Source organism: Notechis scutatus, chromosome 4 (assembly GCF_049901735.1).
Source record: "Notechis scutatus isolate UNSWTSFEM ecotype Mainland chromosome 4, rNotScu1.2, whole genome shotgun sequence".
NCBI classification, from domain to species: Eukaryota; Metazoa; Chordata; class Lepidosauria; order Squamata; family Elapidae; genus Notechis; species Notechis scutatus.
Window position 1 is genome coordinate 1,695,679 of NC_142012.1, and position 18,517 is coordinate 1,714,195.

Consider the following 18,517-nt stretch of genomic DNA (forward strand, 5'->3'; position numbering starts at 1 on the left):
AGAGCAAAGGTCTCCAATCTTGGCAACTTTAAGACTTGTGGACCTCAACTCCCAGAATTCCTCAGCCAGCTTTGCTGGCTGAGGAATTCTGGGAGTTGAAGTCCACAAGTCTTAAAGTTGCTAAGGTTAGAGATCCCTATCCTAGAGGTTCGAAGGAAATTCTTCCAGAAATACCTGAGGCTCCTGAGGCTGCAGAGGCTTCCCACAAGATCCAGAGGCCCTCTGGAGGCTGAAAACGGGCACTTCCGGTATTTCCGGACGGCCCATTTTTCGGCCTCCAAAGGCTGTCGAGGCTTTCCTTCGAGGGCCAAAATGGTCTTCAAACGGGCCAAAAATCCGCCGGGAGGGGCACGCACCTGCGCAGTGCAGGTAAGGGGGCGGGGCGGGGGTGTTGCCCATGCCTACGCGGGGGGGGGCGCATTGCATTGTGGGTGTCGGCACACCCCAACAAAGCTCCGCCATCCCTGGTATAGACTGAGTGTCCTGCCTGGGCAGGGGGTTGGACTAGAAGACCTCCAAGGTCCCTTCCAACTCTGTTATTCTGCAGAAGACTAGGGGTGACATGATAGCATCTTCCAATATTTGAGGGGCTGCCCCAAAGAAGAGGGAAGGGAAGGGGTGTCAAGCTATTCTCCAAAGCCCCAGATGGGAGGACAAGAAGCAATGGATGGGTAACTTTAGAATGTACTCAGCAGAATCAGAATGAAAATTATATATTATTTTAAGTGTTAAATTTAGGGGAAAGATAATAAAGGCGTCATACTTCACTCAGTGATTACAGGAGAAATTTTGTGTTAATGAGAATAGATAGTTGAAATAGAACAGACAAAAGATATAAGCCTAATGATTTAAATTGAGATGAAATAAATAAAACAGAATTAACAGAGTGAAAAGAGGGGAGAAGCTATATAGAAAATGTAGAATGGTAAATAAGATATGAAATGGTATATAAAGTGAGCACGAATTCGATTTATGTCTGTATAAAAAGATGTAACCCGGGACTAAGCCACTTTCCAAGAAGAAGTTTTATGTTTTCATGTTTTGTGTTTTGTTTGTGTATGTTTGTTTATTGAAAATTAATAAAAAATTTATTTAAAAAAAAAGAAGCAGCAGCAATGGATGGAAACTCATCAAGGAGAGAAGCAACTTAGAACTAAGGAGGAATTTCCTGACAGGGAGGACAATTAACCAGTGGAACAGCCTGCCACCAGAAGCTGTGGGTGCTCCATCACTGGAGGTTTTTTAAGAGACGGGACAAGCATTTATCTCAAATTGCATAGGCTCTTCTGCTTAAGCAGGGAATTGAATGAGAAGGCCTCCGTCCCTTTCAACTCTCTTATTCTGTTCGTGACCGGAACTGCAGAGGCATTACAAGGTCCCAGAAAAGTATCTCAAACAAGATACGTTCAACTAAGATTGGGGAATCTTAAAAGTGGTTGGTTTTTCAGGCATCACCAACGGAAAGAACATTTGACGCATAAAAATGAAAGGATTCCCACAACGGATTACCGGCTGCAAATGCAGATGGAGCTAGCAGAGAGGGCTAAATTGACGGCTTTGTTTCCAAGAAAAGAATACAATTAAGTTTGTTTCTATTTGGAAACAGCTTCTGGGCTTTGTGGGGGGGAAAAAAACCAACCCTGATTTTGGGTCTTGCTGATTAAATAGGCTTCTTGTTATAGAAATGGCTAGTATCTATCATTATGCAAAAGTAAAGAGACGAGCTTGTATGTTATTTCCTTATTCTGCTGCAACTCAAAACAAATTGGAAGTCAATGTTTTTCTTTTTTTTTATTCCCTTTTCACCCTACATTTTTCCTCTCCTCCTTCCCTATTTTCCCATTGTTCTTGTTTCTCTTTGTATTTTCGTACTGTGTTTCCCCGAAAATAAGATCCTGTCTTGTATTTTTTTTTGGCCACCAAAAGAGGCACCAGGTCTTATTTTCGGGGGACGTCATCCACTGACTAACCTCACTTGCGTGCATCGCCCCCTGCCCTCCTTTTCGCTGTCAGAGGCCTTCAGGAGCTGCTGCTTCTGCGGCCGGCAAGGCTTTCCTGAAGGCCTCTGCAGAGGATAACAAGGGCTCTGGATCGATCCTGAGCTTTGTTCTCGGCTACAGAGGCCTTCAGGAAAGCCTTCCCGGTCTTGCCGGCTGCAGAAGAAATGGGCCCGCAAGACAGGTGTCGGGGTGTGCGAGGCCTGGCTACAACTGTCCAAAGGTAAGTAGTAGAGCAGCTCCACACCTCCCCCAATCCCCCCCACCCTAGCTTAATTTTTACCCGTCCACTTTGCAGTGGGCGGGATCTTCATTAGGGCTTATTTTGTGGGTAGTAGGGCTTATATTGGGCACACGTGTAAAAATCAAGCTAGGACTTACTTTCAGGGTAGGTGGTATTTTTGGGGAAACAGGGTGTGTATGTAGACAGACAGATGCAGATATATATACACACATACATAAGTCTCTCTCTCTCTCTCTCTCTCTCTCTCTATCTATCTATCTATCTATCTATCTATCTATCTATCTATCTATCTATCGGCAAGATTTAAATAAATAAATAGATCCACTCAAAATGAGTTTGGGTTGCCACTGATCCAGCTCTAAAAGTTATTTCTCCCTCCAGCATGAAGAGCCAAAGAAGGGGGGAATTTGGTTTTTCAAGACAATTTTCACCCGTCCACTCTGGAGTGGGTGGGATCTTCATTAGGGCTTATTTTGGAGGCAGTAGGGCTTATATTGGGCGCACGTGTAAAAATCAAGCTAGGATTTACTTTCAGGGTAGGTCATATTTTCGGGGAAACTGGGTATTTTACGTTTCGACAAACTAATACAAAACTTTAAGTAGAAAGTTTCTTCGGGAACCACAAAGCCGCTCTCGGCTCCCTTTTCCCCATAATACGACCAACTTCCCACCCCAAGGCCAGGTACACCGCCGCTTACTTGTTGCTCAGCACAGCCGAGTGTCCGAAACGGTTGATGTCATGGGGGAGATCAGGTGGAGGAAGCACCACCCAGCGATCACAAGCTAGGATGCAAACAAACAAAACAAAAAGAAAGCTTGTTTCAAAAAGCATTCAGGGGGCGCTTCGGCCACACAGTAAAACTTCGCTTATTCCCACAGAAAGGTCCGTGACAATTCAGAAATCGGAGTCGTTCTTCCAAGGGGCACGGAACTATGGCAGGACTTACACAGCAAATATAAATAGCAGCGAAGGAGAATATTGGTAGCTCGGGATGGAAATGAGGGGTCCATGGTGCCAGTGGTGGGATTCATTTTTTTTTTACTACCGATTCTGTGGGCGTGGCTTGGTGGGCGTGGCTTGGGCATAGCAGGGGAAGGTGACTGCAAAATCCCCCTTCCCTCCCCACCCCACTAACCTGCTTTCCAGCTCCGTTCTCCTGTGCAGGGCAACCAAAGGAGACCCAGCCGATCAGCTGGGACTCAATGGGAGGCAGAGAAGAGATGGGGGTTGGTGGGGACAGTCAGAGGTGGTTCTCCACCTCTACCGGTTCTCCAGAGCCGGTCCGAACCGGCTGAAACCAACCTCTGCTTGGTGCTCTCTGACCTTGGTGGTTTTCTTGCAGATGTTTCATGACCCAACTTCACTGTTGTAGCAACAGTAACATATCAAGAGGAGGACTGTGGGGTCCGTGGTGCCCTCTGAGCTTGGTGACAGACATTTCATGACCCAACTAAGGAATAACATCAGGGCTGGAAAGGAGTGGGGTTTGCACAGAGGAGGAGGAGGAGGAGGAGGAGGAGGAGGAGGAGGAGGAGGAGGAGGAGGAGGAGGAGGAGGAGGAGGAGGAGGAGGAGGAGGAGGAGGAGGAGGAGTATGGTGTCCTTGATGCTTAATAAATTTAATAAATTGAACTAAATAGGTTTCATAAATTACAGGTGCTTGACTTACGACCACGGTTGAGCCCAACGTTGCTGCTGCTAAGCAAGACATTTGGTTAAGTGAGTTCTGCTTTATTTTGCTGCAATTCACTGCAGTCATTAAATTAGTCACACGGTTGTTAAGTGAATCTGTCTTCCCCGTTGACTTTGCTTGTCAGAAGGTTGCAAAAGGGGATCATGAGACCCTGGAACACTGAAACCGTCATAAGTGCGAGTCAGTTGTCGGGGCATCTGAACGTAAATCACGTGACCCTGGGGAATACTGCAACCATCGTGAAAGACGGTCCCATAAGTCCCCTTTTCCAGTGCCGTTGTAACTTCGGTCATTAAACGAACTGCCCGTATATGGAGACATCCGAGGCCACACAAAGAAATTGATCCGTTGTCGTTTTGTTCCTCGCCACATAAGCGCATTGAACTGATGGCAGAGATCTGGCTGGGCTCTTACAATTAATGGCATGGTTTCGTTTGGGGAAGGAGCACGTGCCATTTTTTTCCAGAGCATTATGCACATTTAAAGGAAAAGTCCTTCACTCTAGCTAATATATTTTTCTAGCAAGGAGAACTACTCGGAATCAATACCCACCCCTCTCTCTGTCTCTCTCCTCACTCTCCTCTCTCTCCCCTCTCTCCTCCTTTCTCCACTCTCTCCATTCTCTCCTCTTTCTTTCTCTCTCCCCCTCTCTCTCCTCTCCCTCTCTCTCTCCTTACTCTGTCCACTCTCTCCTTCCCCCCTCTACTCTGTACTCTCTCCATTCTCTCCTCTCTCTCTCTTACTCTGTCCGCTCTCCTTTCCCCCTCTCTCTACTCTCTACTCTCTCCATTCTCTCCTCTCTCTCTCCATTCTCTCCTCTCTCTCCCCTCTCTCCTTACTCTCTTCCTCTCTCCTTTCCCCCTCTCTCTACTCTGTACTCTCTCCACTCTCTCCTCTCCCCTCTCTCCTTTCTCCACTCTCTCCATTCTCTCCTCTTTCTCTCTCCCCTCTCTCTCTCCTTACTCTGTCCACTCTCTCCCTCTACTCTGTACTCTCTCCACTCGCACTCTCCCCCTCTCTCTCCTTACTCTCTTCACTCTCTCCTTTCCCCCCTCTCTCTACTCTGTACTCTCCCTCTCTCCTCTCCCCTCTCTCCTTTCTCCACTCTCTCCATTCTCTCCTCTTTCTCTCTCCCCTCTCTCTCTCTCCTTACTCTGTCCACTCTCTCCCCCTCTACTCTGTACTCTCTCCACTCGCTCTCTCCCCCTCTCTCCTTACTCTCTTCACTCTCTCCTTTCCCACCCTCTCCATTCTCTCTCTCTCTCCTCTCTCTCTCCCCTTCTCTCTCCTTACTCTGTCCACTCTCTCCTTCCCCCCCTCTACTCTGTACTCTCTCCATTCTCTCCTCCTTCTCTCCTTACTCTCTCCACTCCCCCCTCCCTCTACTTTGTACTCTCTCCATTCTCTCCTCTCTCTCTCCTCTCTCCTTACTCTGTCCGCTCTCCTTTCCCCCTCTCTCTACTCTCTACTCTCTCCATTCTCTCCTCTCTCTCTCCATTCTCTCCTCTCTCTCCCCTCTCTCCTTACTCTCTTCACTCTCTCCTTTCCCCTCTCTCTACTCTGTACTCTCTCCACTCTCTCCTCTCCCTCTCTTTCTCCACTCTCTCTCTTTCTCTCTCCCTCTCTCTCTCCTTACTCTGTCCACTCTCTCCCCCCTCTACTCTGTACTCTCTCCACTCGCTCTCTCCCCCTCTCTCTCCTTACTCTCTTCCTCTCTCCTTTCCCCCCTCTCTCTACTCTGTACTCTCTCCACTCTCTCCTCTCCCTCTCTCCTTTCTCCTCTCTCCATTCTCTCCTCTTTCTCTCCCCTCTCCTCTCTCCTTACTCTGTACTCTCTCCTCTCTCCCCTCTCTCTCTTACTCTCTCCACTCTCTCTCTCTCTCCTCTCTCTCTCTTACTCTCCCTCTCCCCCCCCTCTCTCTTTCCTACTCTCTCCATTTCTCCCTCTCTCTCTCTCTCTCTCTCCCTTACTCTTCTCTCCTCTCCCCCTCTCTCCTCTCTCTCTCTCCTCTCCTCTACTCTCTCTCTCCTTACTCTCTCCTTTCCTCTCTCTCTCTCCTTACTCTCTCCTCTCCTTTCCCACCCCTCTCATTCTCTCTCTCTCTCCTCTCTCTCTCCCCTTCTCTCTCCTTACTCTGTCCACTCTCTCCTCCCCCCCTCTACTCTCTCTCTCTCGCCTCTCCCCCTCTCTCTCCTTACTCTCTTCACTCTCTCCTCCCCCTACTCTGTACTCTCTCCATTCTCTCTCTCTCTCTCCTCTCTCCTTACTCTGTCCTCTCCTTTCCCCCTCTCTCTCCTCTCTCCATTCTCTCCTCTCTCTCTCCTCTCTCTCTCCCTCTCTCCTTACTCTCTTCACTCTCTCCTTTCCCCCTCTCTCTACTCTGTACTCTCTCCTCCCTCTCTCCTTTCTCCCCTCCATTCTCTCTCTCTTTCTCTCTCCCCTCTCTCTCTCCTTACTCTGTCCACTCTCTCCCCCCCCTCCTACTCTCTCCATTCTCTCCTCTCTCTCTCCTTCTCTCTCCCTCTCTCCTTACTCTGTCCACTCTCTCCATTCTCTCCTCTTTCTTTCTCTCTCCCCTCTCTCTCCCTCTCCCCCTCTCTCTCCTTACTCTCTCCACTCTCTCCTTTCCCCCTCTCTCTCCTTTCCCCCTCTCTCCATTCTCTCCTCTCTCTCTCTCTTTCTCTCTCTCCTCCCTCCCCTCTCTCATTTTATTCTTGCAGGGAATCAAAAGGAGGAAGGAGGAAAGCCCAAGGCTATGAAACTTACCAAGAATTATTTCCTTCCTGACCTTCCGGGCCCAGCTGAGTTAAGATTTATTGTTCCGGGATCCACGGGAATTTATAACTGTCTGCTCAGTCGATGAAACGGAGTTTGCCTTTCTGTTTTCAAGGAAACGGTCCCAAGGATTTGAGCACAGTTCTCGTTAGAAGGTTATATATATAGTCATCATAGCCATGATGGCTAAAGGCCTTTCGCAGTTCTGGAGGTGTTTTCAGGGGCTTAAACAGACTGGCAGGGCGAGGAGGGGTGAGACACAGAAGGTTCCAGCAGAAAAGGATAAATGCTTATTTCTGGCTTATGACATTGGGGGAGGGGGGCGGAATAATCACTCAAGATGTTAGGCAGGTAATATCCTTAGTTTAAACCAGGGGTGTCCAACCTTGGCAACTTTAAGACTTGTGGACTTCAACTCCCAGAGTTCCTCAGCCAGCAAAGCTGGCTGAGAACTCTGGGAGTTGAAGTCCACAAGTCTTAAAGTTGCCAAGGTTGGACACCCCTGGTTTAAACCATGTTTATCCAGCCCTTTGGCTCACCTGAGCTACACCGAGTGAAGAGGAATTGCCTCGGGCTGCATATATAAAATATGTAATAAAGTCAAGGTGTGTAAATTACAGGTGTCCTTCACCTTTTAATATTTTATTCATTTGAATCCCATGTTTATTTTTGACAAATAGGTCAAGGAGGTGAACCTATCCAAAACACCTTCCTCCACATTATTTTCACCACAAAAACAACCCTGTGAAGTAGGTTGGGTTGAGAGGAAGAGACTAGCCCGAAACTCACCCAGCTGGCTTTTCTGCCCAAAACAGGACTAGAACTCACCGTCTCCTGGTGATTGGGCCAAAGTCACCCAGCTGTCTATCATTCCTAAGGCAGGACTAGAACTCAGTCTCTCCGGATGATTGGCCCGAAGTCACTTGATAATGGTCGCGGGGTCACATGATCCCCTTTTGCAGTAAGCAAAATCACTGGGGGAAGCCAGATTCGCTTAACGACCATGTTCCTAACTTAACAACTGCAGGGATTCACTTAACGAAGTCAATGGGGGAAGCCAGATTCACTTAACAACCGGGTGACCGACTTGTTGAATGCACTGACTCACTTAACAACCGTGGCCAGGAGTATCATAACGTGGGTCAAAGCTCATTTAACAAATGCCTTCTTTAGTGAAATAAATATTGGGTTCAACTGTGGTCGTAAGTCGAGGACTCCCTGATACAACCAGCAAAAGGCAGTCCTCGCTTTTATTTCATTTTTATTAGCGGGGATTTAATCCAGAGGTGGTATTCAGCCGATTCGGACTGGTTCTGGAGAAACGGTAGCGGAAATGTTGACTAGTTGGGAGAACCGGCAAATCCCACCTCCGACTGGCCCCACCAACCCCCATCTCTTCTCTGCTTCCCATTGAGTCCCAGCTGATCGGTTGGGTCTCCTTTGGTTGCCCTGCCCAGGAGAAGGGAGCTGGAAAGCAGGTTAGTGGGGTGGGGAGGGAAGGGGGATTTTGCAGTATATGCTTCCCCTGCCACGCCCACCAAACCACACCCACAGAACTGGTAGTAAAAAAAATTGAATCCAGCCACTTGAAAGATGATAGGTAGGTAGGTAGGTGGATAGGCTAGGATAGGATAGAGGGATGGAGGGATGGATGGATGGATGGATGGATGGATAGGGGAGGGAATGGGGATTTTGCAGTATCCTTCCCCTGTCATGCCCACCAAGCCACTCCCACAGAAAAGGTAGTAAAAAAATTTGAATCCCACCACTTGATAGATGATAGGTAGGTAGGTAAGTAGGTAGGTAGATAGGATAGGATAGGATAGATGGATAGGATAGGATAGATGGATAGGAGAGATGGAGAAAGATAAAGAAGATAGATAGATAGAGAGAGAGAGAGAGAGAGAGAGAGAGATTATAGATGAGAGATAGATGAGATAGATAGATAGATAGATAGATAGATAGATAGAAAGATAGATAAGATAGATAGATAGATAGATAGATAGATAGATGATAGATAGATAGAGATAGATAGATAGATAGATAGATAGGATAGATAGATAGATAGATAGATAGATAGATAGATGATAGATAGAGATAGATAGAAGATAGATGATAGATAGATAGATAGATAGAGAGATAGATAGATAGATAGATAGATAGATAGATAGATATAGATAGATAGATAGATAGATAGATAGATAGATAGATTAGATAGATAGATAGAGATAGATAGATAGATAGATAGATAGATAGATAGATAGATAGATAGATAGATAGATAGATAGATAGATAGATAGATAGATAGATAGATAGATAGATAGATAGATAGATAGATAGAGAGAGAGAGAGAGACAGACAGACAGATAGGATAGATAGAGGGAGGAAGGGAGGGAGGGAGAGAGGGGAAAGAGAGGGGATGGATGGATGGATAATAGGAGAGGGGAAGGGGATTTTGCAGTAACCTTCCCCTGCCATGCCCACCAAGCCACGGCCACCAAGCCACGCCCATAGAAACGGTGGTAAAAAAAAATTGAATCCCGCCACTGATGTAATCCCTGGCCGACCTGGAGCGTACCTATATCGTAGGCCATGAAGTCTGAAGAGAAGCACTTGGCCCCCTGGCTCATGGAGGTGTCGTTGTGGGTGTTCCCTCCGAAAACCAGCATGGCCCCGCTGACGATGACCGCCGAATGCAAATAGCGGGAGAACCGGCTCTCCTTCAGAATTGTCCTGGAGAAGGAAAGGAAAGAAGCGGGGACTCAGAAGAAGTCTCTGCCTCGCTCTTCTAGGCTTATTAGAAAATAAATAAGAATGACACCAAAGAACGTTTCTTGGCGAGAGGCAGCAAAGGATCAGAAAGGGAAAAAGGAAAAAAGACATGAAATTGAATCACCGACTCAGAATAAAGCGAGTTAAGATTCCCGAGGAATGATCTTATTTCCACCCCTTAAATCTTTCTCCGATGTTTTTTCTCCCGGTTTGTGGGAGAAAATTGCCCGTAATTTCCATACACCTATGTGACAAACAATTGGGGGGACAGGGGGACGGACAATTGTAGCTTCGTAAGGTAAAAGTGGGGAAGGATGGCCCTTTTAGGACCTGTGGACTTCAACTCCCACAATTCTTGAGCCAGCCATGGCTGGCTGAGGAATTGTGGGAGCTGAAGTCCGCAGGTCTTAAAATGGGCCATCGTTCCTTCATGCTGGCTTAGGAATTCTGGGAGTTGAAGTACGCAAGTCATAAATGGACCATTGTTCCCTCATGTATTATGGGAGTTGAAGTCCATAAGTCATAAATGGACCATTTTTCCCCATGTTGGCTCAGGAATTCTGGGAGTTGAAGTCTACAAGTCATAAATGGACCATCGTTCCCTCATGAATTATGGGAGTTGAAGTACATAAGTCATAAATGGACCATAGTTCCCTCATACTGCCTCAGGAATTCTGGGAGTTGAAGTCCACAAGTCATAAATGGACCATCGTTCCCTCATGTTGGCTCAGGAATTATGGGAGTTGAAGTCCATAAGTCATAAATGGACCATTGTTCCCTCATACTGGCTCAGGAATCCTGGGAGTTGAAGTCTACAAGTCATAAATGGACCATCGTTCCCTCATGAATTATGGGAGTTGAAGTCCATAAGTCATAAATGGACCATAGTTCCCTCATACTGGCTCGGGAATTCTGGGAGTTGAAGTCCACAAGTCATAAAAGGACCATCTTTCCCCATGTTGGCTCAGGAATTCTGGGAGTTGAAGTCCATAAGTCATAAATGGACCATTGTTCCCTCATACTGGCTCAGGAATCCTGGGAGTTGAAGTCCACAAGTCATAAAAGGACCATCATTCCCTCATGAATTATGGGAGTTGAAGTCCACAAGTCATAAATGGACCATCGTTCCCTCATGAATTATGGGAGTTGAAGTCCACAAGTCATAAATGGACCATCGTTCCCTCATGAATTATGGGAGTTGAAGTCCACAAGTCATAAATGGACCATTGTTCCCTCATGCTGGCTGAAGAATTCTGGGAGTTGAAGTCCAAAGGCCATCATTCCCCACCCCTAATCATAGGGGATCCTGGGACAGACTTTGGCATGCTCCTTTCTGCCTTATCTCCCCTTTATCTCCCCCTTCTTTGATCAACATTTTAGTGAGATTTGTCTCTAGTCAGACCATAAAATTTGATTTTATCTTTGATACAGACAAGATAATCTTCTGTCTGATTAACCACGTACATATTAATGTTTGATGCTCTAATTAAAAATGCGCAAGCACTGAAATACTTCCAAGGAAATATATATCCTTTCCAATTTTACAGCATCAGCTGCCTGAAACAAATACTACCTTGTTTTAAAATACGCACTGACTGCTTCTCTCCTTTCAGCTGGAACCAAAGATCTTTACTAAACCAGTCACTCCCCAAACATTTGTGGCTTAATTAGCCATGGCATTTCTTTGTTCCTATATCACATTAAGACAGGCCTGTTTCTAATCTGCATGGCTACCGCACATATTCATTCATGAATTAACCCGTCTTCTTCTCCGCACAAATTGATAATATATTCTTTTGGGGGTGGGGGAATAGCAATAGCCCTTAGACTTATACACCGCATCACACTGCTTTACAGCCTTCTCTCAGGGTTTTACCAAGTCAGCATATTGACCCCCAACAATCTGGGTCCTCATTTTACCCACCTTGGAAGGACGGAAGGCTGAGTCAACCTTGAGCTGGTCAGGATCAAACTCCTGGCAGTGGGCAGAGTTAGCCTGCAATACGGCATTTTAACCAATGCACCACGAGGGCTCTTACAAGAAGGAAGGAAGGAAGGAAGGAAGGAAGGAAGGAAGGAAGGGAAGGAAGGAAGGAAGGAAGGAAGGAAGGAAGGAAAAGAAAAGGAAGGAAGGAGATAGAAAAAGGATGGATGGATGGATGGATGGATGGATGGATGGAGGGAGGGAGGGAGGGAGGGAGGAGGAGGAAGGAAGGAAGGAAGGAAGGAAGGAAGGAAGGAAGGAAGGAAGGAAGGAAGGAAGGAAAAGAAAAAGGAGATAGAAAATGGATGGATGGATGGATGGAGGAAGGAAGGAAGGAAGGAAGGAAGGAAGGAAGGAAGGAAGGAAGGAAGGAAGGAAGGAAGGAAGGAAGGAAGGAAGGAAAAAGGAGATAGAAAAGGATGGATGGGATGGATGGATGGAGGGAGGGAGGGAGGGAGGAAGGAAGGAAGGAAGGAAGGAAGGAAGGAAGGAAGGAAGGAAGGAAGGAAGGAAGGAAGGAAGGAAGGAAGGAAGGAAAAGAAAAAGGAGATAGAAAATGGATGGATGGATGGAGGAAGGAAGGAAGGAAGGAAGGAAGGAAGGAAGGAAGGAAGGAAGGAAGGAAGGAAGGAAGGAAGAGAAAAAGGAGATAGAAAAAGGATGGATGGATGGATGGATGGATGGATGGATGGAGGGAGGGGGAGGGAGGGAGGAAGGAAGGAAGGAAGGAAGGAAGGAAGGAAGGAAGGAAGGAAGGAAGGAGGAAGGAAGGAAGGAAAGAAAAAGGAGAGAAAATGGATGGATGGAGGGAAGGAAGGAAGGAAGGAAGGAAGGAAGGAAGGAAGGAAGGAAGGAAGGAAGGAAGGAAGGAAAAGAAAAAGGAGATAGAAAATGGATGGATGGATGGAGGAAGGAAGGAAGGAAGGAAGGAAGGAAGGAAAAGGAAGGAAAATGAAGGAAGGAAGGAAGGAAGGAAGGAAGGAAGGAAGGAAGGAAGGAAGGAAGGAAGGAAGGAAGGAAAAGAAAAAGGAGATAGAAAAAGGATGGATGGAGGGAGGAGGAGGAGGAAGGAAGGAAGGAAGGAAGGAAGGAAGGAAAGAAAAAGGAGATAGAAAATGGATGGGTGGAGGAAGGAAGGAAGGAAGGAAGGAAGGAAGGAAGGAAGGAAGGAAGGAAGGAAGGAAGGAAGGAAGGAAGGAAAAGAAAAAAGGAGATAGAAAATGGATGGGTGGAGGAAGGAAGGAAGGAAGGAAGGAAGGAAGGAAGGAAGGAAGGAAGGAAGGAAGGAAGGAAAAGAAAAAGGAGATAGAAAATGGATGGATGGAGGAAGGAAGGAAGGAAGGAAGGAAGGAAGGAAGGAAGGAAGGAAGGAAGGAAGGAAAAGGAGATAGAAAAAGGATGGATGGATGGAGGAAAGAAGAAGGAAGGAAGGAAGGAGAGGAAGGAAGGAGAGGAAGGAGAGGAAAGAAGAGGGAGAGCAAAAGAGAAGGGAATTAAGAGATGGAGGTTGCAGGAGAGAGATAAAAAATGGAAAAAGAAGAAGGGAAGGAAGGGTAGAGGGAAGGAAAGAAAAGGTAAAAAAAAAGGGTGCGAAGGAAGGAGAGAGGGAGGGTGAGGAGGGAAATAGACAATAGCAATAGCCCTTAGTCCCAGGGTCCTCAAACTTGGCAAGTTTAAGACTTGTGGACTTCAACTCCCAGAATTCCGGAGCTAACATGACTGGAGGAGGAATTCTGGGAGTTGAAGTCCACAAGTCTTAAAGCGGCCAAGTTGGAAGCCCCTCTGCCTTAGACTTACATACCACTTCACAGTGCTTCCCAGCCCTCCCTATTCCTGCAGGGGCAGTTGAAAATCTAGGAGAGACACAAGTTGTAGGCAATCCCACCAAAGGCAAAGCAGCAGCCTCCCCCACACACACACCTGGCTTCGCAACTCAATGCATGTACTTACCACTTGTACTTACGAACTTCGTATTTGTACAGGTCGTCCGTCAGCCTATATTTGTTAGCGCTGAACGCCTTGTAACCCCCGTGGGTGTAGATGGAGTTGGAGTTCTCATCATACACGCTGCTGTGGCCATATCCTCCTTGCACCAGGGCCCCTCGGGTTTGTAAAATGCTCCAGGTGTTTGTGGCTAGGAGAGGAGGAAAGGCAGGTGTGAATAAACTAGGTTTATTACTAAGCTATAAATTTCAGATACATAGACTGGAGCAATTGTAATTTGTTCTCCGAAGATGCTGGTGTTGTGGTTCGCTGGTAGCCGGTGCAGCGGAATCGGACAGTGGGGGAGAACAGGGACCAGTCAGGTAGACTGGGGAGGACTCGGGTGAGGGTCCAGCGTCCGAGGCAGAGATGGGGCCAGGACCATTTGGGAGTGGGGTGCTGACTCCAGAGCCCATGGAGTCTGGCAGCAGCGAGGAAGAGGACCCAAGGGAGCCTGTTCCCAGTGTGCGTGTGCGCAGAGCTGCCAGAAGGCGAGAGCAGCTGAAGCAGAAGGGGCGACTCAGGAGTAAGGCTGGGAGGTGATTGCCCCTCCCATAAGGGATAAAAGTCAGACCTCAATGACGAATAGCTTTGCAGGAAGCAAAGTAGTTCGATAGATTCCGAGTCCTTCCTGAAGCTCTGGTTGGTTTTTTCTAGTACTTTGGTGGGTTTCTGTTATAATTGGAGACTTCTGTTTTTTGGCAGCATTCCACAGCACTGAAAGGTGTGTGCTTATCTTGGGGAACTATGATTAGTTCTGGCTGGGAATGAAAACAATTCCCAGCGTTGCAATAAAATAGCTTTTGCTTTTAAAACAAGTTTGTGAATAATTCCAGTTTACGAAGCCTGGGTCAGAACAGCTGGGATCTCACAATCCTCAGTCATGACAATATTTTAGCTAGTTGACTGAGGATTGTGGTACTGGTAGTCCTCGGGTTGCAACCTTTCATTTAGTGACCAAAGTTACATCGTCTCTTTTAAAAAAAGCGAGTGATGTCCGTTTTTCATACTTACGATCGTTGCACCATCCCATCGGTCGTAGGATCGAAATTCAGGCGCCTGTCAACTGACTCATAGTTATGATGGTTACAGTTTTCTGGGGCAGGTGCTTCCCCTTTTGCGACCTTCTGACGAGCAAAGTCAAGGGGGGGCAGCAGGATTCACTGAGCGACCGTGCTACTGACTTGACAACGGCATTGATTCACTTAACAACCGTGGCGAGAAAGGTGGCAAAAATGGGGCAACACTCGCTTAACTCGTGTCTCGCTTAGCAACATAAATTTTGGGCCCAAAATTGTGGTTGTAAGCCGAGGACTACCAGTAGTTAAGGTCCAACTTTAGGTCTCAGAAGATAACACAACATAATCATTTACAAAAATAAAACTGACCGGCTTTAATTCAAGTAGTCCTCAGCATACGACCACAATTGAGCCCAACACGTTTGCTGCTAAGCGAGGCAGTAAAGCAATTTTTACCCCATTTTACGAGTTCTCCTGCCCCAATTGTTAAGTGAATCGCTACAGTCGTTAAGTTAGTCCACAAAAGGAGATCACGTAACCCCTGGGACACTGCAACGGTCATAAATATGAGTCAGTGGCCAAGCCTCTGAATTTTGACCACGAGATCATGCAACAATTAAGCGTGAGAAATTATCCTAAGTCACATTTTCAGTGCCACTGGGACTTTCAACAGTCACTAAATGAACCGTTTTGAGTCGAGGACTATCCATACGGGTATCTCTCCTTGTTTTCAAGTAAGGACTTTCTCTCAACAGGTTCTTCTTAGCAAGAGATCACATCAATGCCTACATCTGGATGATAAGCAGAAGTTCTGTTCAAAGTCTGTAGAGACTCTCCGTCCTGGTTGCCCCAAAGGTGCTTTTATTTCAAGATGCAACTGGACTTTTCTTTGAAGACGTTTTGCTTCTCATCCCAGAAGCTTCTTCAGCTCTGAATGAATGGTGGGGGGAATGGAAGGGTTTATACTCTTTGCAGAAAACTCGTCATTTGCATCCTTTCGTGCTTCCACAACCCTCTAAAACAGGGGGTGTCAAACTCATGTTGCCATGCGGTGTCACGTGACGTATTGGGACTTTTCCCCCCTTGGGCGTGGCCAGCATGTGATGCGTGGGCGTGGAGTGCTTGGGCGTGGCCAGTATGTCACGCATCCGGCTCACAGTCTGGGAGTTTGACAGCCTTGCTCCAAAAGGATGCAAATGGCCAGCTGTCTGCAAGGAAGGTCAATCCTTCCTTTCCCCACCATTTCATTCAGAGCTGAAGAAACTTCTGGGATGAGAAACGCCTTCAAAGACAAAAAGTCCAGTTGCCTCCTGAAAAAAGCACCTCTGGGACAATCTTGGATGGCTGAGAATCCCTACAAACTTTTAGCTATACAATTTGGGATGTTCCCCCTTCGAACGGTGTGGGAGTAAAGAATGGATTTCCAGAGGGGGAAAAAATTGCAGACAATAGGAACCAGGAGCGGCACTCAGGTGACCCTGAGGACACAGATAAACCTCCAAGTGGCCTCAAGGACACACTAAAAGGATGCAAATGACCAGCTGTCTGCAAGGGGTAGAAATCCTTCCATTCCCCACCGTCCAGCCAGAGCTGAAGAAGCTTCTGGGATGAGAAGTGAAAGGTCTTCAAAGAAAAAAACCAGAAAGTCCAGTTGCCTCTTGAAACAGCAACTGCCATCTGGGACAACTGAGGACACAGATAAACCTCCAAGTGGCCTCAACGACCCTTTAAAAGGATGCAAATGACCAGCTGTCTGTAAGAAATATTAATCCTTCCATTCCTCACCATCCAGGCAGAGATGAAGTAGCTTCTGGGATGAGAAGCGAAAGGTCTTCAAAGAAAAACTAGAAAGTCCAGTTGCCTCTTGAAAGGAAAAAGCACCTCTGGGACAGAAGTTCTGTTCCTACCCAAACAGACGCCCAGGCTAAGCAAGCAGGATGTTAAGAGCCAATACGCCATTTTTGTTATGCGCTTCTCTCTTCTAGCGTTTGTCTCCCCTGCGGCTGAGAGATCTGGGCACCAAATGCAACACTAGAGAAGAAGTGCGCGGAAGAAGAGACGCCAGCTCCGCTCAAGAGGATTTACGGTTCGTGCAGGATCAATGAGAAGGGGAGGGGAACAACGAGAGCTGGGGGAGGGGAAGCAAAAGATCTGAGATGGGGATCTCTGCCGAGGGAGGCGAGGAGGCCAAGGGAAAAGCAGTAGTGGAAAATTAAGAAAGGAGAATATTGGTTGCTCAGGGTGGAAACGAAGGGTCCTCGGTGGTGTCTGAGCTCGGTGGTTTTCTGGCACACACATCTCTCACGCGCACACACACGCAAACTCACACGTCTCTGTCTTGCTCACACATATACAGACACAGAGACAGATATTTCATCAATGCTAGAAGAGAGTGGGGAGGGAGGAAGTTCTCTGAGCTTGGTGGTTTTCTTGCAGACCTTTCATTACACAAACTAGGTAACATCATTATTGCTAGGTAACGTCAGAGCACTGATGATGTTCCCTAGTTGGGTCAAGGAACGTCTGCAGGAAAACCACCAAGCTCAGAGAGAGCACCGAGGATCTCTCAGGACAGTATTTCCTCGGAGGGCATCGAAAGGAAGCATGCAAAGAAAGAACAAATGAGGGGATTTAGCCTTGTAGGTGAAAAGGCCACAAAATGGAAAGGCGCCAGGAATGACACCATATACAAAACATTTGCTAGACCCATACTCGAATACAGCTCCTCAGTCTGGAACCCACATTACGTATCTGATATTGGCACAGTTAAGAAAGTCCAGAAATATTTCACAAGAAGAGTTCTCCACTCTTCTACTCGTTGTAGAATACCTTATGCCACCAGACTTGAAATTCTAGACCTAGAAAACCTTGAATTACACCATCTTCGGTCTGATCTAAGTATGGTATATAAAATCATACATTGCAATGTCCTACCTGTCAACGAATACTTCAGCTTCAACCGTAACAACACAAGAGCACACAATAGATACAAACTCAAAGTAAACCGCACCAAACTTGATTGCAGGAAATACGACTTCAGCAATAGAGTAGTCAATGTCTGGAATACTCTACCCGACTCTGTAGTTTCTTCCCCAAACCCCAAAAACTTTAACCTTAGACTGTCTACTATTGACCTCACCCCTTTCCTAAGAGGTCTGTAGGGGCGTGCATCAACATGCCTACCGTCCCTGTCCTACTGTTTCTTTTATTTTTCTTATATGTACCCATTTCATGTCTTCATAACTATGTTTATACTTATACCGTCCCTGTCCTATTGTTTCTTTTATTTTTCTTATATGTACCCATTTCATGTATTCATAACTATGTTTATACTTATACCTCTCCTATTGTTTCTTTTATTTTTCTCTTATATGTACCGTTTCATGTCTTCATAACTATGTTTATACTTATACCTATTATCTTACAATACAAAATAAATAAAAATAAATAAAACAATGGGAAAATAATGGGAGTCTAGGTAAAGGGAGCATTCTTCACAGCTGTCAAAATGGTAGAGTAAGATTCCTGAGGCAGCCACAGGACCACTGCCAAAGGAAGGAGATTGTGTAGGTGAAAGGAAAGGCAGCTCTATCACAGCCCTTGGTTCCCATGATAGAAAAAAGATGTTGAGACTCTAGAAAAAGTGCAGAGAAGAGCAACCAGGAGGATTAGGGGACTGGAGGCTAAAACATGCGAAGAACGGTTGCAGGAACTGGGCCAGGCTAGTCTAGGGAAGAGAAGGACCAGGGGAGGCAGGATAGCGGTTTTCCAATATTTGAGGGGCTGCCCCAAAGAAGAGAAAGGAGTCAAGCTGTTCTCCAAAGCACCTGAGGGGAGGACAAGAAACAAGGGAGGGCAATCCAGATGCTGAAACAGCTTTGTCCCCGATGCCATCCGTCTGGTAAACTTGCAAGATTTGTTTTTCTTGCCATGTACATCCAAACGACAAGACTGTGTTGTTTCTCATATGACGTCATATAACGTATGTGGGTATACATATCATTTTTATTCATGTATTTGTTTGTTTGTTGTGTTTATGTCGTGTTTAT

General features: G+C 46.5%; 1 protein-coding gene across 1 annotated transcript in view; it reads right to left on the reverse strand.

Moving 5' to 3' along the window:
- Positions 1–18,517, reverse strand: part of ATRN (attractin) — a 246,933-nt gene that overhangs the window by 144,153 nt on the left and 84,263 nt on the right. The window contains exons 9-11 of the mRNA XM_087962695.1: positions 13,417–13,600; positions 9,289–9,443; positions 2,940–3,024 (exon numbers count right to left, since the gene is read on the reverse strand). Coding sequence (XP_087818821.1) covers positions 2,940–3,024; positions 9,289–9,443; positions 13,417–13,600 — 424 coding nt within the window. The remainder of the gene's footprint in view (positions 1–2,939; positions 3,025–9,288; positions 9,444–13,416; positions 13,601–18,517) is intronic.